Genomic DNA, 24365 nt, shown 5'->3' on the forward strand with positions numbered 1-24365 from the left:
CAGCAGACATGTGTCTTTTTGTTAGAAGCCAGGTGGAATTAACTAAATATACAAATTCAAAATGACAGGTACAGAGCATGAAGCTTTAAGAACATTTGATAGGGTAGTCTGGTTCCAGGGCTTCCCTCAGGAGCTGACGTCTGACCAGGGATCTGAAGCTTGAATTTTGGCAGGGCCCTCTCCAACCAGAGGAGATAGAAGCTGCATGGGCTCCATGGGCAGAGGAGGCACAGCAGGCCTGCAAAGGCTAGCAGAGCGTGGAACGTCAGGTGCCAGGGCTGTGGCAGAAATGGAAGCAACACTGGTCAGGAATAGGGGCAAAGGCTGAGCAAGAAAACACTACAGAATCTCTTATAATCCTGATGCTCTGTGAGTTTTTACATCTCTGGAGTTTTTACATCTTCTTTTTTTTTTTTTTTTGAGATGGAGTCTCGCTCTGTTGCCCAGGCTGGGGTGCGGTGGCGCAATCTCGGCTCACTGCAAGCTCTGCCTCCCAGGTTCAAGCGATTCTCCTGCCTCAGCCTCCCGAGTAGCTGGGACTACAGGTGCGTGCCACCATGGCTGGCCAATTTTTGTATTTTTAGCAGAGACGGGGTTTCACCATATTGGCCAGGCTGGTCTCAAACTCCTCACCTTGTGATCTGCCTGCCTTGGCCTCCCAAAGTGCTGGGATTACAGGTGTGAGCCACCATGTCCGGCCACATCTTCATTTTTTTTTTAGAGGCAGGGTTTTGCTCTGTCACCCAGGCTGGAGTGCAGTGGTGCCATCACAGCTCACTGTAGCCTTGATCTCCTGGGCTCCAGCAATCCTCCTGCCTCAGCGTCCTGAGTAGCTAGGACTACAGTCCAGCTAAGAAGTTGGTAACTTTCTGCTATGCCATGGCAAGAGATTCTTACACCAACTCACAGCTACACAACTCCAGGAGAAACAGATCAGGGCTCAATACCTTTCCAAACTGCCGCAGAAGCTGAATGAATGCTCCCTTGCCAAATGGGTTAGTAAGGCTTGCATGGAAAGCAAGTGTTGGATAATCCTGGGAGAGGACAGCAACCCACCGTTTCTAGAGGGAGAGATGAAAACATTTTGGTAAACTGCAGTTCATTTATTTACATTATGTGGAAGAATCAGAGCTTGAATTACAGAATTGTTTCAAATATACTGTTGTCTAAGGAAAATGTTAGCTATAATTCTTTGAAATGTTTTTTCCAAGTATAATAGTTAATGCTTTGCTCTTCTGTCTTATAAATACAAAACAACATTCCAAAAAATGTCTTCATTGTTACCAAATGCAATTAATGGAGCATAATATGAAGCAGGCAGTGGCCTCAGCAGCCGTCTCCTGGTGCCTCCGTCCACCATCAATGAGCATACTTTCGCGTTTCCAACGAGAGCACTCCCGTTACTACCATCTCAGCAGGACAACACTTTAGCCTAAAAGCCCTACAACTGACTTATTAACAGATGTCTTAATAGTCTATTCTGGTTTAGTAGTTGTACTTACTGTTGCCCAGGTTGGAACAAGGTCACATTTGTTAAGTACAAAAATGAGGTGTTTCCAAGGTTTTTCCTTCTTCAGGTAAGTTTCAATGTGAGGGGAACGAGTACCCATTGGATCTCTAGCATCAAGAACTTGAACTACAACATCTGATGAATCTATCACCTGAAAATTCACAGAGGCAAAAATGGTTTGCTACAGTACAAATAAAAGAGTGATGACATTTAACGGAGTCTGGGAAAAATAAAATAATAATATTTAGAGACAACTTCAAAACAGTCTCTGGGCAGAGTTGGTTGTAGCTAATCTCAAGGCCCAGTGATCAGAATTCAAAAGGTTTTTCATCCTGTGGCTTTTGAAACCTGCTGAATTTAAAACAGGAAAACTAGCTTAGATGAAACTCAACTTATTTCCTAACTACTATGGATTATTGAACTAAATCATTTACTTCTTAGACTTCTTTAAGTTTGTAATATTATCTTTAAGTTTGTAATACTATAGGTTTTGTGTATTTCACAAAAAACTACAAAGTTTAGCTTGCCTTCACGGTACTAGTTTCCTATCATGTTACTATTTAATTACATGATTATACTTGAAAATTTTTCTTCTGAAGGTTATTGTTAGTGCATGGACATAAACCTCTGCCAGTTAAAGATCACTGGATCAGAAATCAAGATATACAAAGCCTCCTTCACTAACAAGCTAGTCGAGCTAAGTACAGCATTAAACCTTTCTAGACAGGAGTCCTCATCGATAAAAGGGGAGGGGTGGACTAAATAACTTAAAATGTTGCACGTGACTTTAACTAGGAATGATAAATTTGGCAGGAAATCTTAAAAAATACTGACAGGTAATAAATATATGAGTGTATAATAAAAGATAGCTGTTACTCTGATACAAGTACTTTAAAAAATGCAGTTACCTAGATCAATGGTAGTACGTCTTCCGAGTTTCTTTGTAGGAGGAAGAGGATGGAACAGGCAGTGGTGCCTGTACTCTGGGCAACAGAGCTTCAATATATCAAAATTAGTTTTCTTCTACAAAATCATGAAAGCCCAAGGAACCACTCAATGGGAGAGAATTTAGGAGTCTTACCTTGTAGAGCTCACCCCATATTCTTTTGGACTGTCCCTTTTTATAGATCTCCTCTTGAGCTTCATTTCTGAATAAAAAAGCACCCCAAATGAGCAACTGAAGCACCATCAAGACTAAAAGGATGCTTTAGGGGACAGTATCAAACCCAGTTGGAGATGGACCAGAAACAAACTGAATTTAAAAAGTGTGCCCAGGCCGGGCGCGGTGGCTCACGCTTGTAATCCCAGCACTTTGGGAGGCCGAGGCGGGCGGATCACGAGGTCAGGAGATCGAGACCACGGTGAAACCCCGTCTCCACTAAAAATACAAAAAATTAGCCAGGCGTGGTGGCGGGTGCCTGTAGTCCCAGCTACTCGGAGAGGCTGAGGCAGGAGAATGGCGTGAACCCGGGAGGCGGAGCTTACGGTGAGCCGAGATTGCGCCACTGCACTCCAGCCTGGGCGACAGAGTGAGACTCCGTCTCAAAAAAAATAAATAAATAAAAAGTGTGCCCAAATGTCTGTCAACAAATAAATGGATAAACACAATGTGGCACATACATACACAAGACAGCATTCAACTTTAAAAAAGAAGGAAATTCCAGCTGGCTCAGTGGCTCACACCTGTAATTCCAGCGCTTTGGGAGGCCAAGGAGGACAGACTGCTTGAGCCCAGGAGTTCGTGACCAGCCTGGGCAACATGGCAAAACCCCATCTCCACAAAAAAATACAAAAATTAGCTGGGCACAGAGGTGCATGCCTGTAGTCCCAGCTACTGGGGAGACTGGGATGGGAGAACTTGAGCCCAGGAGGTTGAGGCTGTAGTGAGCCGTGAGCAGGCTACTGCTCCAGCCTGGGTGACAGAGCAAGACCCTGTCTCAAAAAATAATTAATTAAAAAAAAAAAAAAAGAAGAAAATTCTGACACATGCTACAACACAAATGAACCTTTTTTTTTTTTTGAGACAGAGTCTCGCTCTGTCGCCCAGGCTGGAGTGCAGTGGCGCAATCTCGGCTCACCGTAAGCTCCGCCTCCCGGGTTCACGCCATTCTCCTGCCTCAGCCTCTCCGAGTAGCTGGGACTACAGGCGCCCGCCACCACGCCCGGCTAATTTTTTTGTATTTTTAGTAGAGACGGGGTTTCACCATGGTCTCGATCTCCTGACCTCGTGATCCGCCCGCCTCGGCCTCCCAAAGTGCTGGGATTACAAGTGTGAGCCACCGCGCCCGGCCACGAATGAACCTTAAAGACATTATGCTAAGTGAAATAAGCCAGACACAAAAGGACAAATACTGTATGATTCCACTTATATTAGGCACCTAAACCAGTCAAATTCATGAGAGACAGAAAGTAGAATGTTGTTATCAGGGGCTGGGGGGAGAGGGGAAACGGACCGTTAGTGTTTAATGGGTACAGGGTTTCAGTTTGGGATGATGAAAAAGTTCTGGAGATGGATAGCTGCGATGATTGCACAACAATGTAAATGAACTTAGTGCCACTAAACTGTACACTTGGAAATGGTTAGAAGAGCTGGGCGCAGTGGCTCACACTTGTAATCTCAGCACTTTGGGAGGCTGAGGCAGTGGATCGCAAGGCCAGGAGTTTGAGACCAGCCTGACCAACATGGTGAAACCCTGTCTCTACTAAAAATACAAAAAAATTAGCCAGAGTTGGTGGCGAGCACCTGTAATCCCAGCTACTCAGGAGGCTGAGGCTGGAGAATCGCTTGAACCCGAGAGGCAGAGATTGCAGTGAGCCGAGATCACATCAAATGGTTAGAAAAGTACTTTTTTTTTTTTTTTTTTTTTTGAGACGGAGTCTCGCTCTGTCGCCCAGGCTGGAATGCAGTGGTGCAATCTCGGCTCACTGCAACCTCCGCCTCCCAGGTTCAAGCGATTCTCCAGCCTCAGCCTCCCGAGTAGCTGGTACTACAGGTGTGCGCCTCCATGTCCAGCTAATTTTTGTATTTTTAGTAGGGACTGGGTTTCACCATGTTGGTCAGGCTGGTCTCGAACTACTGACCTCAGGTGATCCGCCCGGCTCAGCCTCCCGAAGTGCTAGCATTACATGCGTGAGTCACTGCGTCTGGCCACATTTTTTGTTACATATATTTTACCACAATAAAACATTAAACTAAAAAAAAAGCATGACTGAATTAGGCAATATGTCACAGAGAATTATAAAATGGAATTGGCAGGACCTGAATCACAACATATACTCCATAGCTCCCATATAAAGCAGTATTTTTCTGATAAGGTTTAGAATCTGTTTATTTACTAGTCTCAAGGACATTTACCCAAGGTAAACAAAACTAGTTTTGTCTTTACTGCATTACCTACTATGACCGTTGCGGGAGGAAAAATTCAAATTGGCAGAATACAAAGCCAACGAAAGTTCAAATAATTCTAAGAATAAATAAATGAACTCACTGCCTCTTTTTGCTTGGCCTCAAATGGCTTGACATTTTATCTCTAGGTGGCCCAGTGCTTGAAGATGGGCTGACAATAGCGATGGGGTAATAACACTGATGCAGTCAAAGGACAATGCCTCTTCACTAAGACAGCAAAACCTCCACTTCATTTAAGAGACATGAGATGGACGGAGAATGACAACCTTCTAGCACTGCCCAAGGGAAATGAAATTAAACCCTTTCTCAAGAGCAATGTGGCAGCTGCCTATCAAAAAGCATGCATACCTTTTGATATCATGCTTTGCTCCGTAAGAATTTATCTTTGGGGAATAATTAAGGATGAAAAAGATGCGGTCACATTGATGCTTCATCCTTGCGTTGTTCACCATAAGGAAACACTATACACAGTATAAATGTCCAACAATGAGACTGGCCATAACAAACAAAATACTACTCTGACAATAAGTATTATTGTTGATTATGTACTGACATAGAAATATATTCCTGATAATCACAGCTTACTGCAGCCTCAAACTCCAGTGATTCTCCCACCTCAGCCTTCTGAGTAGCTGGGACTACAGGTGCACATCACTATGCCCAGCCAATTTTTTATTTTTTGTAGAGACAAGGTCTCGCTATGTTGCCCAGGCTGGTCTCAAACTCCTGTGCTCAAGCGATCTTCCTGCCTCAGCCTCCCAAAAAACTAGTATTACAGGTGAGCCACTGCAGCCAGCCAGTGACTGATTCTCCTTTTGAGTATGAATCCCTACGAGAATATGATTAAAGTTATAGATGCTTCCTCTCCTCCTCCTCCTCCCCAAAACAAAAACAAAAAACACAAAACCCTACTGCCTTTATGTATGCTCACAAATTTTCCACATTTTCTTCAAAGAGTCAAAGAAACCTTACAGGCCATCCATGAACTCAGAGACCTCCAGTTAAGGAAGCCCTGATATTCATAGAGGCATTAACAATGCTTAATATCTGCAATGGGACAATGAGTTATGTTCTTTTTGTTGCATTTTCCAATGTAACTATATTTCCTAATTTGTCTATGACTGGTGAATTACTATTATAAATGAAAAAATGTTATTTATTTTGGGGATGAGGAGAGACCTTTGTCAATGAAGCCACCTTAGACATCTTCAGTCTAGCCCCAATTTCACCAATGTCTCCAGTCTGAGGGAAGAAGATAACTCCATATATGAGTTAAAGCACTGAGCTTCACACAGGCAAAATAAGTTGAAAGAAAATGTTTTGTTGCAGAAGAGCAAATGACGAGACTTGCACGAACTTCAAAACTGTACCTCGGCCAGGTGCAGTGGCTCACACCTGTAATTCTAGCACTTTGGGAGGCTAAGGAGTATGGATCGCCTGAGCTCACGAGTTCAAGACTAGGCTGGGCAAGATGGTGAAACCTTGTCTCTATTAAAATACAAAAAAATTAGCCAGGCATGGAGGCACCCACCCATAGTCCCAGCTACTCGAAAGGCTGAGGCAGGAGAATTGCTTGAACCTGGGAAGCGGAGGTTGCAGTGGGCCGAGATCGCACCACTGCATTCCAGCCTGGGCGACAAAGCGAGACTCCATCTCAAAAACAAACAAACAAACAAACAAAGAAACAAACAAAAAAAAAAACTGTACCTCACACCAGTGTCTTCAGTTACCAAATCACGATCCTTGCCCTGGTCATAGCTCTCAGTGGACATTTCAGCATTTTCGATGAGAGACTGCATATCACTTGCAAATAAGTTTGGTCGCTTCCTCTGTGACTTAGGGCCAAATGTAGTTTCAAAACTTTCAGTATCAAGAATGTGCACCTTCAAGTTCTGAAGAGAAAGGAGAATAACAGGTAAAACTAAGAAAAGCACTGAGGAAAAGCAAAAAGCTAAACACCCACCTAGGAAAGACTTTCTGATTTTATTTTTCCAAGGTTCAACCCATACCCAAATCTATAAGAACATGGTTTCAGTCTGGTTTCAAATCAGAAATACTTGTTGAAATGGCACAAACACTGGTTCCCTTATTCTAAAGTTCTATAAGCTTCCTTGGAGAAATACAAAAGTAATACAAATAATCAAAGTAAATATGAATAGTTGTACAAAAACTTGCCAAAAACTCTGCTTTATTTCATTTATCATAAACTTCAGTCAAATATAATTAAGGCTACAGTGGTGAAAATTAATCTTTTCCACCATTTTTTATAGCTTTCAAACAAGTGCATAAAATTTGCCAAATTCATAGATTTTGTCAAGGACAATCATACTCAAATTTGTGGGTTTTTTTTAAACCAACTGTAAATGCCAACTTTTCCTTGGAAGTTAATTTCTTTCATGGCTAAAAGGAATTGCTTGTTTTGTAAGACGCATTTTAGTTTCAGATAACATTTTCCCTAATTTAGGTAACGTTTTTATTAAATGCACATGGCAAGTCTTCAGATGAAAAACATCTAGCAAAAGTCCAAAATAATAGTTTAGATGTGATAAAAGGAACCTGATACTAACTAGAACTTGATGTGCCTGTAAAGGAGTTACAGGCATAGGAATTTCTGAAGCAAGATAAATGTCAAAGTTTGAGTTAGGATCTATCACATAACAGAATGTTAACAGCCGGCAGACAATATCAAAAAAAAAAAAAAAAAATTCACCCTATTCCCCCTAGTACAAGCTCCTCCGTAACCACCACTACCAAAAGCTGTGAGGATGATACAGCAGCCCCCACGGTTTCTGAACTTTAACAGATCCCCTCTTCCAACTTCTAAAGATCCTTAAACTACTATCATTTTCTCAGATGTCCTAACCCACAACTCAGTTTAGTTTTAGTCACTACATTCCACTCAGGAGCATCCCCAAACAGAAGCAGCTCATTTTACATGGGAAATAGGTTCTAATGTCACTGGGTAAAATCAAGTGTGACCAAAATTATCCTTCAAAATCTCTTAACCTGTAAGTTACAGTACACAAGGCTTTATGTCTATAAACCTACACATTAGTAAGTATAACACAGTAATATACAGTATATAATAAAGCACATATGCAAAGTTACAGTATTCTTACTGTATTGCGACAGAAATAACAGTTCTAAAACACATATAGATGAATATGCGTATCTGATCTAACTCCACTGTGCAAAATAATCTCAGAATTAGATTTTATAAGTAATAGATATCACACTAAAATAAAATAGGTAAGGTTTTTCAAGGCCAAAGCAGCAAACTCATCAATTACTCTGAGCAGCTTTCTGCATCAACAAAGAAGCTGACCGGTGCAACTGCAGACCCTTCATTCTACATACCAGATATTTAAACACTGAATTTTAGAAGCACTGACAACAAGAACAGGCAACAAAGCAATAAATCCATCATAGAACCTCTCTGTTCTTCCCATAAACAGGATTCAACAGTTGCTTAAAAGATGGCTTTAGGGAGAACAGACAAAGAGAACAAGGGAAATGAGCAACTTGTCTGTGGTTCACGAATTACACTCATGTGTTCCCCTGAAAGAAAACAGTCATTCCACTAATAGGTGCCATTCTTCTAGTGCATCATAAAACAAAACATAACTGACAAAACCTGAGGCAATAACCAGGCCTTGGTTTTTATTTTGTTCTGCAAATAAACACTTTTCTTTGAACTATTTTATTTTTATTTTTTATTTATTATTTTTTTGAGACGGAGTCTTGCTCTGTCGCCCGGGCTGGAGTGCAGTGGCGCAATCTTGGCTCACTGCAAGCTCCACCTCCCGGGTTCACGCCATTCTCCTGCCTCAGCCTCCCGAGTAGGTGGGACTACAGGCGCCCGCCACCACGCCCAGCCAATTTTTTTTGTATTTTTAGTAGAGACGGGGTTTCACGTGTTAGCCAGGATGGTCTCAATCTCCTGACCTCGTGATCTGCCCGCCTTGGCTTCCCAAAGTGCTGGGATTACAGGCGTGAGCCACCGCGCCTGGCCTGAACTACTTAACCCACATATGCATGTCAATGTTTTTCTCCCCTCGTCATATTGGAACTGAAGCTTATGTACTGGCTACATTTCTGGGAATTATTATTCAATGCAAGTAAAAATGAGCAGACAAACACCAGATTCTTTCTTTGTTCTGTGTGAAACTCATTCCACTCAATACAGACTGATTCCTTACTGTACTTCAAATTTTAGCAATTGACAACCAATGTGACCAGCACCCCTTCCTTCAGCTGAGAAAAGATCTCACAAAAGCTGAACGTACGCAACACCAAAGTTCTACCAACTCAATCGTAATTCTACGCTGTCCCAAAGTTTGATGGAATTACCACTTAAAACAAGTTTGCCTCCCAAAATAAATAATAATAAATATTACTAATAGCTGTTATCAATTTAGCTCTTATTAGGAGGTGTGCTATGTGCTCACTATGGGTCAAGTGCTTTACAGATGCTTCATCTATAGCCAATAATAACCCAAGGAGGTGGGTTATCTATACTTTCTTTTTTTTTAGACGGAGTTTCGCTCCTGTTGCCCAGGCTGGAGTGCAATGGCACGATCTTGGCTCACCGCAATCTCTGCCTCCTGGGTTCAAGCGATTCTCCTGCCTCAGCCTCTCCTGAGTAGCTGAGATTACAGGTATGCACCACCACACCTGGCTAATTTTGTATTTTTAGTAGAGACAGGATTTCTTCTTGTTGGTCAGGCTGGTCTCAAACTCCTGACCTCAGGTGATCCACCCACCTGGGCCTCCCAAGTGCTGGGATTACAGGCATGAGCCACTGTGTCCGGCCTATCTATTCATTCAAGGCAAAGAAGTTAAAGTTCATGGAGAAACCCAACTAAAGGCACAGGAAGGGATAGAGCAAGGATTAAAATTCAGGTCTCAACTCCAAAACCTGTGCTTTGATCCACTACACTACTGCACCTCATACTAAACATGAAAAGGTGAAAAGAGAGGTCTTAGAAAGTTCATCATTGCTACATTAAAGTCACTATTTTCCAAGGAAAAACAAAAGACAAATATGTTAGAGAGGGATCTGCATGGAGTTTGCCCAAAAAATTCCATCACCAGGGATATCCTACATCTTACATGAGGCCGGATTCGATCATGGAGAAGAGACATTGGTAACTTGCTTTGCTTCATGACAACTTTGTATGGATCCTTCATAACTGTATCCATTTCCTCTTGAAATTTTTGTAATGATGACTGCTTAATCACACGTGTGTTTCCTGTTTTACAAATAAAGAATGTTGCCACTTAATAAATATTTGTGCATCCACCTTCCACTGACACGGTGAAAGGCAAGATTTTAAATTACCCTCACTTACCCAAGCACCTGATCCATCCATCCCTTGGAGCTGTTTTCAAACTTAAAAGAGGAAAAAACCAAAAAACTGCCTCTCCTGCACTTGCGCACTATGAACTATTCCACAAACCCAGACCCACAAAGGATTTCAATAGTTTTCCAAGCCCAGCTTCCTGACTAAATGAAACTGAGAAATAAATAGCGTGGAATGGAACTGAGATCTGTCAAATGTCCTACTACCTGCTAGATCTGGCAGAGAAACTTGGAGCCAATCACAGCTAATCAGTCAGTATAGACAGAGAATCTTGAAACACTGAAACTTGAGTCATAGTTACCTCTTTTAGGGTTATGAGGATTCAAAGGGACTATTAACCAATGAGTCCATGCAAGGGAACAAGATAGAGCCCTGCACCACCACCTGGAAAACATCTTGTGAGGGAGACCCTGAAAAGCATTCAATTAAACAGCATGATGCAGCATAAATGCAAAACCGCAAGGTGGTAATGATGGTAGCAAGTAATGCTTATATTATACTTACTATTTGCTAGGCACTATTCTAAGCACTTTATGTATTTACCTTTTTTTTTTTTTTTTTTTTTTTTGAGATGGAGTCTCATTCTGTCACCCAGGCTGGAGTGCAGTGGCACAATCTCAGCTCACTGCAACCTCTGCCTCCCGGGCTCAAGGGATTCTCCTGCCCCAGCCTCGCAAGTAGCTGGGATTACAGGTGCCCACCACAACGCCTGGCTAATTTTTGTATATTTAGTAGAGATGGGGGTTTCACCGTGTTGGCCAGGCTGGTCTCGAATGCCTGACCTCAAGTGATCCACCAGCCTTGGCCTCCCAAAGTGTTGGGATTACAGGCGTGAGCCACTGTGCCCTGCCTGTATTTACTCATTTGATTACCATGACAGTCTTATGAGATAGGTTTCATCTTATTCTCATGTTAGGGATGAGAAAACTGATGAACAGACAGACTTAATAACTTGCCCACTGGCACATAAATGACAGAACTAGAATTCAAACCCAGGCAGTCTAATCTGGAGTCACAGTACCCAGCAGCCATGCTAAATGCTTCTCTGCAGTTTTCTTTGACACCTTTCTGTGTTGCAGTTCTTAGGAAGTATCCCACCGAAAGTATAAGAGACTCAAAGGTAGCTGCCATCTGCCCCCAAGGACAGAGGTCAAACACCAAGCAAACACTGGGGTCTGATCATCTAAAGTGCCCATACATTTACCAGTGGCTAAGGGCAAAGTTAAAAGCCCAGACTGAAATGGGACAGGGAGTTTCCCAAGGAAGAAGCTGTGATCACCCTGAGACTGAAGATACTCTATTCACTGTTGGAAGGTTCAACAGTGAGACCCTTTCACTGTCACCCAAGTTCAGATAAAAACCCCATTAACAAGTGTTTCAGAGGAACTTCGGGCTAATGCACTTACCCTGCAGGATATATGCACAAACACATACAAGGCCACCTCTCAAACAGTGTCTCTCCAGGAAAGCAGAAGAGATCAAGATGAGCATTCTAAGGTGTGTGAATGCTAGTCATTAAGGATGGTCTTATCTGCTTAAGAGGGTTCAATTACAATTACTAATGGTGAGCGCTCTTCAAAAAGAAGTTATTTATTAAATCGACCACCACTACTTTTCCCAGTAATTTTTCTTATCCCTTTCTCAGATAATCCTTGACAGTTTCACTCACCAAAAACTCCTGCTGTTTAGACATTTAAACATCCTAGCCGTTTCCACTCAGCATACATTTTGTGGAGCAAAGTAACAGGGGATAATACTCACCAAACCATTTAATATTTGGCTCTACTCTTGCCACTGTGCCAGAAGCCACCGTTGATTGATATTGCAGGGGTTTAATTATTTTACCACGACTGTTCCTAAATTGAGGAAAGAACAGATATTGGTTGACAACAGAAGAATGGCAACAGCAAAGTTTGATTTACAGAATATATTTTCCATCAAAAGGACTTCTTACTTTGGTTTTAAATGATCATGAAATACCAAATCCAGTAAACACAAAGTACTTCTACATTTGAAACAGATTGCCCAAAAGCCATTTAACCTCTTGCAACAGAGCACGTAATGATTTCTGCTAGATGAATAACAACTAATGGTGACGTTTTAAAAAATCTGTTTACTGTTTACTTAAAAAAAAACCACATACTTGAATTTTTTGGGTAATTATTCAAAGGCTGGTTTAAATGAATTTTTCTAGTAGAGGGTGATTTACGCTGGAATTCCAAATTCTAAAACAAACTGCAAAGTAGATGACTAATGCATATTAAGTTCTTTGATATGTGTATTTTAGTCACATCTTTTAGGACAGACGGAGATGGAGAATCTAATTACCAAACAAATTAAGACCAGCTAGCGGAATGCCACACTCAGCAAATCCCTGTGGTAGAGGCTACCTCAGCAGAACTCGGAGTTTTGATGAGTGTCCAAGTGCCACAATGTCGTGATCCACATTTCGGCATTAAAAAACACATTTTCTGGTGGCTTTCCTAACTACAGTCCTGTAGGTTTTGTTATATCTGGCCATATTTAACTCTGAGATTTAATGCGCCATTTGTGGAGGTCAGGGCTGTGAGAAACAAGACCTCTACTTTTGAGTATTGTGAAACCATCACTATTTCACCACCAGCTACCCATGCCCTTACCCAAAAATTAACACTTTATCCTAAAGACACTCATATACAATTATATTTGAGAATATATAACTTCTATTTGGAGGAAGTGGGGGGTGAGAACAGCAAAGGCTTCATCAGTCTCAGCTAGCGGTCAAGGGCATGAAGGAAAAGAGAAAGGATGACAGCACCCAGTGCTCACCTGCGCTCCTTTTGCCTATACATATTCAGGCGCCGGATGGTGGCCCGGTCCCTCATGTTTTGGCCTCCTGCTCCCTGCACTCGATCTACAAAAGGCAGAAGTACACAGTGCACTATTTGATAACCAACCAGTATAACCAACAAGTCATTGCTTAAAATGCAACAAGTAGTTCACCCAAATTAGGTAAGAAGCCACCAACCACAAAAATCTCTACTTTCTCCATATGTTGCTCCAATAATTATTACTTGAAGCTACATGGTATGACAAAGCTGACCCAATCTTTGATCTTCGATAGGATTGTATTTGAGAAGAATAGCTAATATTTTTGAGCACTTATGATGGCACTGTGTTATCCAAATTATAGGCGTCATCTCATTTAATCCATACGATAATCCTATATATTATCCCCATGCTGCGGAGTGAGAAACTGAGGCACAGTGGTCAGACACCTTGCCCAAGGTCAAACTTACTAAATGGCAGAGCCAGAATTTGAACACGAGCATCTGATCACCATCTATGGTCTTAACCACGAAGACACCTACCTCTGTGTCTCAGTTTAACAAATATTGAGTGCCTGCTCCATGCAAGGCACCATGGAGACTATAATTTTGATATATGTGTTCTTACTTTCTTAATGTTTGATTTTTTTTTTTTTTTTTTGAGACGGAGTCTTGCTCTGTCGCCCAGGCTGGAGTGCAGTGGCGCAATCTCGGCTCACTGCAAGCTCCGCCTCCCTGGTTCACGCCATTCTCCTGCCTCAGCCTCTCCGAGTAGCTGGGACTACAGGCGCCCGCCACCACGCCCGGCTAATTTTTTTTGTATTTTTAGTAGAGACGGGGTTTCACCATGGTCTCGATCTCCTGACCTCGTGATCCGCCTGCCTCGGCCTCCCAAAGTGCTGGGATTACAAGCGTGAGCCACTGCGCCCGGCCTTAATGTTTGATTTTTGTTTAATCAACACAGCGATTCTTGCCTTACATCTCAAAGAGAAAGAGAAGGACAAATGAACAGGATAATACTAGCCTAGCTTCTCATTTTGGGAGCCCTTTATTTGTTTATTTATTTATTATTATTATACTTTTTTCGAGACGGAGTCTTGCTCTGTCATCCAGGCTGGAGTGCAGTGTCGCGATCTCAGCCCACTACAACCTCCACCTCCCCGGTCCATGCAATTCTTCCGCCTCAGCCTCCGGAGTAGCTGGGATTACAGGCATCCGCCATCATGCCCGGCTAATTTTTGTATTTTTGTAGAGAGGGGGTTTCACCATGTTGGTCAGGCTGGTCTTGAACTCCTGACCTCAGGTGGCCAGCCTGCCTCGGCCTCCCAAAGTGCTGGGATTACAGGCGTGAGCCACCACGCCTGGCCAGGAGCCCTTTAAATCACCTGTCTGGTCCTGAAGTGATGCAGTAGAAGACAGACTGAAATCACAGCCCATTGGCTCTCCTAACAGTCTCTAACAGTATAAACTGGCGGCTCTACTACTACTAACTGTTGCAATTATGACAAGCCACTTCCTGTATTTTGATTCAGTCTCTTCACCTGTAAAATCATAATCTCTAAGGGCCTTTTGGGGTCTAACATTCTGAGACTCCAGTCTGTGCAAAGCGAATAATTTATTATCAATCCGGAATAAACATTCAACATGCATTAAAATTGTCAAAAATTCTAAACCATATTTTAAAACAAAGTTTTATTAATTAAATCTGAATGGAAGGAACTCTCCCATACGATGTCTTGTTAATCCTACAGGTGGAACCTCGCCAAAACTTACACCCATCTCCTAAACAGCCTTACTGCAATGATCATACTGAATTCTTTGTAGGGTTCTCTAAGCACTTTACCGGACAGAATAATTCCAAGGGCCAAAACTACAATCCCTTTCTCATTTTAAAGGTCAAAGCTAAGGTGGCAGGCAATTATGATCACGTGTAAAGTGCCCGATGGGTCAAACTACACCATCTTTAATCTGACTTTCTCTGCATCTCTCAACTGGAGAGGACCCAAGGCTGTCGGCCTGAGTGTTCGTTCACTTTCCTTGAATTCAGACCAGGTGACTACACTTTGGCCTGCCAGGCGTGCACTGAGCCCTCCTCAGTTCCCCCCTGAGAAGAAACCACCACAAATATTGCTTTCCTTTTTCCCTTTTCATCCCCAACAGCCACCCCGCTCGTAGTCATTCTAAGCAATGCCACCCGAGTAACCCTCCTTCCCCTCCAGTGCTCCTCGGAGCCCTTCCCTATACTTCCTCCAAGCTCCACCCTCGATCAGCCCTGCCGCCTGTACCCGGGTTTGTGCTGGCCTTGGACGGGTTGATGGTGCTCCGTCCTTTGTACTTGGGCTTCACCATCTTGGCGACGAGACCGGGACCGGAGTGCGACGCCCGGCTTACGTGGGGAAACAAACTTATTAAGTTCCCAAGCCCAGCCGAAGTGACCTGCGTGAACCACGCCGCACCACGTGGGCACGAACTACGTCACTTCCGCTCGCGACCCTCCCTGCCCCAGAGCGACTTCCTGTGAACGCGCGGCGCGCGCCATCACGCTCCTGGCTCCGCCCCCGCCCCAGCCGCTTAGGCGTCGCCCTGCGTGGAGCCCCAGCCCGCTCCAGCCCTAGCAACCGCCAAGCTGCCCCTCCATAGCAACCGCCTAGTTACCCTGAACGCACGGCCCAGAGCTCCCAGTTGGGTCCACCTCCAAATAAAGAAGCTTCTTCCCAGGCCAGTGGCACAAGCTTAAGTTTGTCTTCTGAATTTGTCTTCTAAGTCCTTCCAAAAATTGCCGACCACACAGCAGCCAAATATCCATTAGAAGGTGTCATCCTCTTCCTTACAACTCCAGTGGCTTATCATCACTCTTAGAATGAGGTAGGGGAAGGGAGAAGGGAGAAACAGAGAGAGACAGAGATTGATTCAAACTTTTTGCCATCCCTACAGGATTCTGTGATCTGGCCCCTGCCTATTTATCTAATCTCATGTGTACCTCCCTCCCTCTGGTCATTCTGACATTTACATTGGATATTCTCTGTGCCTGAATCACTCTTTCCCAGAATCTTTGCATAGCTGGTCATTCAATCCTCAGCTCAAATATCACCTATTGGTAGGCCTGCAAGAATTAGCAAATAGAAATACAGGACACCAAATTAAATTAGAATTTCAATGAAAAAAATGAATACTTTTCTTTAGTACGCCTCCAATAGTGCCTGGAAAATACTTAGACTAAAAAAGTATTCATCGTTTGCCTGAAATTCAAATGTAACTGTACGTTCTGTATTTTATCTGGTGATGCTTCCTACTGTGAGAACTCATTCCTGTCTAATTTGTCTAAATCAGCCACCTTTCACCCTTTCACAGTTATTCTGTTACAGTATTCTGTTTTATTTATTTCAGGGCATTTATCACTAGTTGAATTTTTTTTTACAAGTTTATTGGCTGCTTCCCCCAAACTAGAATGTAAGATTCTTAAAAGCAGGGACCTTGTAAATTTGTTCACTGCTGTGTCTTTTAAGACTTGAACAGCACCCGAAACAAAGGACTCAAAAAATATTCATTAAATGAAAGAATGAGTAGATGGGAATGTCTCTTGCCTTGAGGGTGAAGGAAGGCATTAAGACCCAGTGATTTCTGTTTCTACTAGCCAAAATAAAGTCTCTAGTTGCCAGTGTTTGAACCAAGAAGCCCTCTCTCTTTTTACAATTTATTTATTGTTTTTGTTTTTGTTTTTGTTTTTTGAGACGGAGTCTCGCTCTTGTTGCCCAGGCTGGAGTGCAGTGGCACGGTCTCGGCTCACTGCAACCTCCGCCTCCCGGGTTCAAGCAATTCTCCTGCCTCAGCCTCCCAAGTAGCTGGGATTACAGGTGCACGGTATCATGCCCAGCTAATTTTTGTGTTTTTAGTAGAGACGGGGTTTCACCACATTGGCCAGGCTGGTCTCAAACTCCTGACCTCAGGTGATCCACCCGCCTCAGCCTCCCAAAGTGCTGGTATTACAAGTGTGAGCCACCTCGCCTGGTCCCTCTCTCTTTTTTGGTACCTCAAATTGTCAGGAAATGGCCATCTTTGTACCCTCTGGATAGGCCAAAGAAGAGATGGTTAGGCAAGAGGAAGGGTGGATTCATGCAGTGTAGCTCATTTCATAAAAACAAACAATTTGTTATAAAGTGAGGTATTCTAATTGAGCAGGGGATGATTCTTTATTTCTCTGAGTTTGAAACAAACCCCAAAACATTCTCTTTAGAGCAAAAGCAGGCCATGTCATAGGCTAGAGCTGGAAATACCTTCGCTCCCTCAAGCTTCGCTTTTATTGCCCCAAGGGCAAGTATCATGAGATTAATGCAACTCTGCTGGGAAGGCCCTGACTGTGACCTGTGTTAGGGAAGCTCTGAGAGCTATTTGGAAAAAACTTCATGATCAGTGAAGATGCCCCCTTCCACCCCACACTGTCCCTCTGATCCCCAAAACAAGGATACCATAGCCTCCTCCCAGAGAGGAGATTCAGTTAATGTGTTTCTGATGCCTCAAGTTGGTGCAAACCAGAATAAACACGGATGGCAAAAATCAGCCTATGAGCTCATTCAGGCTTTGATCAGAGACATAATTTCATTATGAAATTTTGAATCAGGCTGTTGTGAAGTCTTGCCAAGGAGTTTCATTTTCCCAGATGATATGGTGGGTTGTTTCTCTCCTGTTCTCATACTCTGCTTACATTTATCTTACAAACTTTCCATCTATTTTTATAATCTGACCCCATCAATCCATTTACAACAATATTTGCCGATCTCGACAACCAACTTCAATTCTACCAGCAGATAAAAAGCCTGATCAAGGTAGGTCAAGCTTAAGTCACTGGTTTGATTTGCCTGCCCTGCTTGCTGCATTGTAATGCAGTGACTATTTTTCACTCTCTTTTCTGATGTCATGCCGACTAGCAGAGGCAAGATACACCTCCAGGTCTACAGTTCCTCAGCTTTAAAACAGATGCAATAACGACCCTGAAAGACTGCAATAAGATCATATGAGTTACAGTATATGAAAGCATCGCAGACATGGTAGACATCATGCAGATTCATGCAGATGGGATGCTTTCTATTTTTCTTCTTCTTTTTTTTTTGTGATGGAGTCTTGCTCTGTCACCAGGCTGGAGTGCAGTGGCATGATCTCAGCTCACTGCAAACTCGGCCTCCCAGGTTCAAACTATTCTCATGCCTCAGCCTCCCGAGTAGCTGGGATTACAGGCACACGCCACCATGCCCGGCTAATTTTTGTATTTTTAGTAGAGACGGGGTTTCACCATGTTGGCCAGGCTGGTCTCGATTTCCTGACCTCGAGATCTTCCCTCCTCGGTCTCCCAAAGTGCTGGGATTACAGGCGTGAGCCACTGCACCGGCCAGGGATGCTTTCTGTTTTTCTCAAAATCCAAGGTTAGCTACTCATCCCCTCAAATGTTACTCCTGGTAACCTCAGGTTTGTGTGAATGAGAAGACCTTAATGGAGACTGGCTGGAAATGCCATGTTCTGGACTGGTGTCTTCACAGGAAGCAGACAATCCTGACCTTATTTTTTTATTTTTTTATCTTTTTCAGACAGAGTCTTGCTCTGTCACCCAGGCTGGTGTGCAATGGCGCGATCTCAGCTCACTGCAACTTATGCCTCGTCGGTTCAAGCAATTCTCCTGCCTCAGCCTCCCAAGTAGCTGGGATTGCAGGCGCCCGCCAGGACACCCGGCTAATTGTTGTATTTTTAGCAGAGACGGGGTTTCGCCATGTTGGCCAGGCTGGTCTTGAACTCATGACCTCAAGTGATCCACTTGCCTCAGTCTCCCAAAGTGCTGGGATTATAGGCATGATGGCTATAATGTGCCCAGCCCTGACCTCACTTTTATCTTCATTCTGTAAAAAGTTTGTCACTGGGGTCTAATGGGCAAATAGCAGCAGCTTCTAAAGCAGCATTTTTCAAAGTGTGGTCTGAGAACCACAAGCATCAGAATCACTTGGGGGATCTGTTTAAAAATGCTGGGCGTGGTGGCTCATGCCTGGAATCCCAGCACTTTGGGAAGCAGAGGCAGGTGGATCGCTTGAGCTCAGGAGTTCGAGATCAGCCTGGGTGACATGGCAAAACCTTGTTTCTACAAAACATACAAAAATTAGCCAGGTGTGGTGGCTCAAACCTGTAGTCCCAGGTACTTGGGAGGCTGAAGCTGGAGAATCGCTTGAGCCTGGGAAGTGGAGGCTGCAGTGAGATCGCACCACTGCACTCCAGCCTGGGCAACAGAGTGAGATCCTGTCTCAAAAATAAAATAAAATAAAATAAAATAAAATAAAATAAAAATGCAGATTCCTGGGTTGTATCCCAGAGCTTCCAAAATCAGACCATCCTGGGGGTGGGGCCAAGAGAATCTACAGTTTATCAAGCTCCTCAGGTGATTCTTGTATATACAAAAGTGAAGTCTTTTCCAAGAGTCACTCAGAGGCTTTCTGACCTGCTGACCAGAAGGCAGCCCTGGAAGATCCAGCTTCTTTCCTACCTATCTTAAATCATCTTGTTCTTCTTAGCAGAGCCAGGGTGAGGAAGGCTGCTGCAGTGTCTAATGCACTCTGAAAATATATATCTTGGCTCTGCCCCAAATGCCTTGATATTTATGCTGCAGCTGGAGGGTCGTTATCCTTTGGCAACGCTCCTTTGTAAGGCCATTAGCTCTTAATTAGTGCCGGCTTGTTGAGTTGTACTTCCCAGCTGAACTGCTAGCAGAAGCTGCTCTTTTTAGGCCTCTTGTGTCTCTCCTCTGGCAAGCCCATGATGCATTGACCTCTGCCTGCTGAGGCCAAGAGTTGGGCCCCTGGAATGGCCGCTGCCCAGTATGAAACAGTCCTAGTCCCCAAATGCTAGGTTCTGGGACTCTGGAAGAACAGAGAAAGGCTCAGAATATACATCTTCAGGGTTTTGTTGTTTTGTTTCATTGATAGAAAACAAAAAAAGTGAGTCCTTGGTTATACAACTCAACAGTTTTACGAGCAAATTCAAGTATAAGAAAAGTAAAGTTCGGCTGGGCATGGTGGCTCATGCCTGTAATCTCAGCACTTTGGGAGGCCAAGGCAGGCAGATCATCTGAGGTCAGGAGTTCGAGATTGGCCTGGCCAGCATGGTGAAACCCCATCTCTACTAAAAATACAAAAATTAACCGGGCGTGGTGGCACACGCCTGTAAACCCAGCTACTAGGGAGGGTGAGGCACAAGAATTGCTTGAGCCGGAGAGGCAGAGGTTGCAGTGAGCCAAGGTTTACACCAGTGCACTCCAGCCTGGGCAACACAGTGAGACCCTGCCACAAAAAAAAAAAAAAAAAAAAAAAGGAAAAGAAAAGAAAAGTGTATTAACTTAGAGCTTCATAGGCCAAGTTACCCTCAGTTTTCAGTCTAGGATGTCTGGGAAATTCTTGGACAAGGATATAGCAAACTGTTGGGCTTGCTAGCTGTAAAAATGGCTAGGAGACTCACCTCTGGGAACCCCAAGAAACTTTTCGTTATGGTCACCACTTCTAAGTGGGAAAAACAGTCTGTATTAGTCTTGGCATGCATCTCACTGCTGGGTAGGAGCTCTTCAAAAAGATCCCCAGATTAAGCTTTGGAAAAATAACTAGAAGCATTTCACTCTTTCCTATCACCAAATCCCTTGTGGTCTTCGGCATATTCTGCTCAAGAAAATCTGAGAAGCACTTTTATGAAATACTATTAATGGCCTCTAATTTTCAGCTTGGTTTAGATAACTCAAGACTGTGGGCCGTGTCCTGAGAAGTGGATCCAGAACACACAATGATGTGGGAATTTAAAGTGTAATTCCAAATTGTAGGTAATTGTTTAAGCTCTGAGGAGGCTGGAGGGCCTATATTAAGTCATCTCCCCAGGATCAGTGTGTTTCCTATTACACTCGATATCTATCTGTCCAGGGATCCTTTTGATTTTGAAGCCATTAGACCAAATCTTTGCGTAATTCTTTACTCCCTTGTCTCCTGCCTACCTCCCTCCTTTTTCTTTAAGAAAACACTTTTAAAAAATTTTATCCAGGTCCCTTGGTTTGTTTCCAGTAGAATAATGTCACGTTAAAGAATCTGAAAAGTTAACTTCCCATCTAAAACCAACAGATCAGTGGAGCTCTGTCTGTCAGATGGTCAGTCCTGCCTTAAGGGCATCCTCTGCCCAGCAAGACACTGAGATTTTCCTTGACCTCCTGCATCCCTCTTGCTCTTCTGTCTAGACTAGGAACAAAATCTTATTTCTAAAATAGAGATTCAGGCAAAGATATGGAAGAAAGTCAGGTTGAATATCTTCTCAAGCAGCAGAGGAAGAACTAGTCAAAACCTTTAGCTATGTTTCCTTTTTTAGAGCCCCAGTTAGAAAAAGATAAGTCTATCACTCCGTCATCTTTGGGAAAAGCAATCCTTCCTACTCATTGTGCAACCCAGGTTGGAGGAATCTTCTAGATGTTTTTTTTGTTTTGTTTTGTTTTGAGACGGAGCCTGGCTCTGTCGCCCAGGCTGGAATGCAGTGGCACAATCTCGGCTCACTGCAACCTCCGCCTCCCGGGTTCACGCCATTCTCCTGCCTCAGCCTTCCGAGTAGCTGGGACTACAGGCACCCGCCACCACGCCCGGCTAATTTTTTGTATTTTTAGTAGAGACGGGATTTCACCGTGTTAGCCAGGATGGTCTCGATCTCCTGATCTCGTGATCTGCCCACCTCGGCCTCCCAAAGTGCTGGGATTACAGGCGTGAGCCACCGCGCCCTGCCAGATGGTTTTTTGTTGTTGTTGTTGTTTGTTCGTTTGTTTGTTTGTTTTGAGATGAAGTCTCACTCTGTCATCCAGGCTGGAGCACAGTAGTGCGATCTCGGCTCACTGCAACCTCTGCCTCCCAGGTTCAAGCGATTCTCCTGCCTCAGCCTCCTGAGTAGCTGGGATTACAGGTGCCTGTCACCATGCCCAGCTGATTTTTGTATTTGCAGTAGTGACAGGATTTCGCCATGTTGGCCAGGCTGGTCTCAAACTCCTGACCTCAAATGCCCCACCTACCTCGGCTTCCCAAAGTGCTGGGATTACAGGCGTGAACCACTGCGCCCAGCCCCTTCTAGATGCTTTAAAAGTCTATCTGAGAGACTTTAAAGTTGTCAGTTTTGCTTCTAGCTAGAGCTAGGGAAATCCCCAAGATGCCCAGTCACCGTGCCCAGAACCTGGGAACTCAGGTTTTGCTGTGTCCTCCCCACTCTCCTGTATCAAGGAAAGGCATGAACCAAACCAAGTAGCTTATCTCTGAGTGCAGGGGTAGGCAAATTACAGCCCACAGGCCAAATCCCACCAGTTGCTGTTTTTACGTGGCCCACAAGCTAAGAATGGTCTTTATGTTTTTAAATGACTGACTAAATTCAAAATAAGAATAATATTTTGTAACATGTGAAAATTACATGAAATTCAAACTTCTGGGTTCATAAATAAAGTTTTATTGGTTCACAGCCACACCATTTGTTTACATATGGTCTATGGCTGCCGTTGCACTACAAAGGCAGAGATGAGTAGCCACGACAGACCACATATGGCCTGTGAAGCCTAAAATATTTACTACCTGGCCCTTTACAGAAAACACTTGCCTACAACCCCCTGTGCTAGGGCACTGGTGTGTGTTCTGATCATTGAAGAGACAGGGAATTGGCCATTCAGTGACTATTTACCATTGCTCTCTGAGAGTGAACATTGTCCATCCCACTATAGAGGTATATTTCATTTTTTCTGCCCTGGGGATTCAAATGAAGGGTCCACTCCTCACCTGATGTAGCTGATGCTTTCAAAGACCAGCAGGGGGCTCTCTGCAGAGGTTTAAAATTCACGGAGACAGCCGGTGCTAGAGGACAAAAGCATGTCTCGGGGGAGCAGCACCGACCTGTCAGTGCCCTAGCTAAGCCCCCAAGACTATTTTTTTTTTCCTGAGGCCAAAGGAGAAGGGAGCTTCAGGCAGAAATCCAAAGGGCTCTTTTGTCCACAGTCTTTGTGAAAGCAACTTTGGTGACCTTGAAGCAAAGCACAACAGAAAGTAGAGGAGACGGTCCACTTGCCCGGCATGGTTCTGGTGCACCATGGTCTTTAGCTGCCCAGGGTGGGCAGCTTCAGGTGCATTGGAGGCAGCCCCTGCAGCGGGGCATGGGGGCACACACTGGCAGGTGGTCTTGAGTAGCTTTGTGAGCAATGCATGCTGATGAGGGGCTCGAGAGGCAAGGCAGGGGTGGATGGATGTCCTTGCAGGCCCTATAGCATTATTTGTGAGCACATATGATCCAACCCTCAGAATCCCCTCCTGCCAATAAATGAGACACTCACCAGGCTGCATATCATGGTACTAAGGTATGGAAAAGCACATGGAAAATGCAAGTTTTCAAATAGCTAAGTGGTAGCTGAGCCAGACTACCTGGGGTCCAATTCTGACCTCACTATTTATTAGCTGTGTGTCCTTGGTCGTATCCTTTTACCTCTTTGTGTCTCAGTTTCCTCGTCTGTAAAATGGGCCTAATAATGGTATCCACCTCACAGGGCTGTGTTGAGGGTTAAATGAAGCAATGCAAGTAAAAGGCTTAGAATAGTGTAAGCACTGTGTCGATGTGTAGTACTGTAAGCGTTATGTGTATGCGCATAGTGTAAGCGCTATGAGAGTATTTCCAGCTATACCCACAGCCTCAAGAGACTTGGGAAAGAACAGGAATGCACTAATACATCCCACAGTCTCTGCTCTCAGGAGCTGACCTTAGGTTATGGGACACAGACATGGATGTCATAAAGGTGAAATAGTCCATAGAAACATATAGGAGGAGCAGCTACTGGGGAGGGGCCTCCTTCACAGAGGAAGGGTAATTCCATCTAGGTATGAAATATGAGTAGAAGGTCTACAGATGAAAGCAGGGAGAAACACATTTTACGGGGAGGGAACAGCATAGACGAAGGCATGGGAACTTGAAAGTGTATTTGTATCGGGCACAGTGAGTAATTCTGAGTAGAAGAGTAGATGGGGCAGGGGATGGGAGTGGCAGGAGATGGGCCTGGAAATCTGGGTTGTCGTCAACAGTTGTGGCCAAATGACAGAAAGATCGAGATTGCATTGCTTTTGGCCTGGTGCCCCACTGAACTTTGATGCTGGCTTCATTTTGCCTCCTAGAAGGAAAAACGAGTAAGCACCATCAATAATTATCATCTCCAGGGATAATATAAGAACATACCCATCCAAGAGGGACCAGTTCATTCATTCACTCAA

At 43.9% G+C, this 24365-nt stretch overlaps 1 protein-coding gene across 1 annotated transcript in view; it reads right to left on the reverse strand.

Moving 5' to 3' along the window:
* The window catches only part of GNL2 (G protein nucleolar 2), a 29981-nt gene extending 14382 nt beyond the window's left edge, over positions 1-15599 (reverse strand). Inside the window, exons 1-8 of the mRNA XM_003273286.3 lie at positions 15372-15599; positions 13088-13172; positions 12041-12135; positions 10029-10168; positions 6624-6808; positions 2592-2658; positions 1503-1661; positions 948-1061 (exon numbers count right to left, since the gene is read on the reverse strand). Coding sequence (XP_003273334.1) covers positions 948-1061; positions 1503-1661; positions 2592-2658; positions 6624-6808; positions 10029-10168; positions 12041-12135; positions 13088-13172; positions 15372-15435 — 909 coding nt within the window. The 5' untranslated portion in view covers positions 15436-15599. The remainder of the gene's footprint in view (positions 1-947; positions 1062-1502; positions 1662-2591; positions 2659-6623; positions 6809-10028; positions 10169-12040; positions 12136-13087; positions 13173-15371) is intronic.
* Positions 15600-24365: the final 8766 nt, after the last annotated feature.

The sequence above is a fragment of the Nomascus leucogenys genome, chromosome 12 (genome assembly GCF_006542625.1).
Source record: "Nomascus leucogenys isolate Asia chromosome 12, Asia_NLE_v1, whole genome shotgun sequence".
Taxonomy (NCBI): Eukaryota; Metazoa; Chordata; class Mammalia; order Primates; family Hylobatidae; genus Nomascus; species Nomascus leucogenys.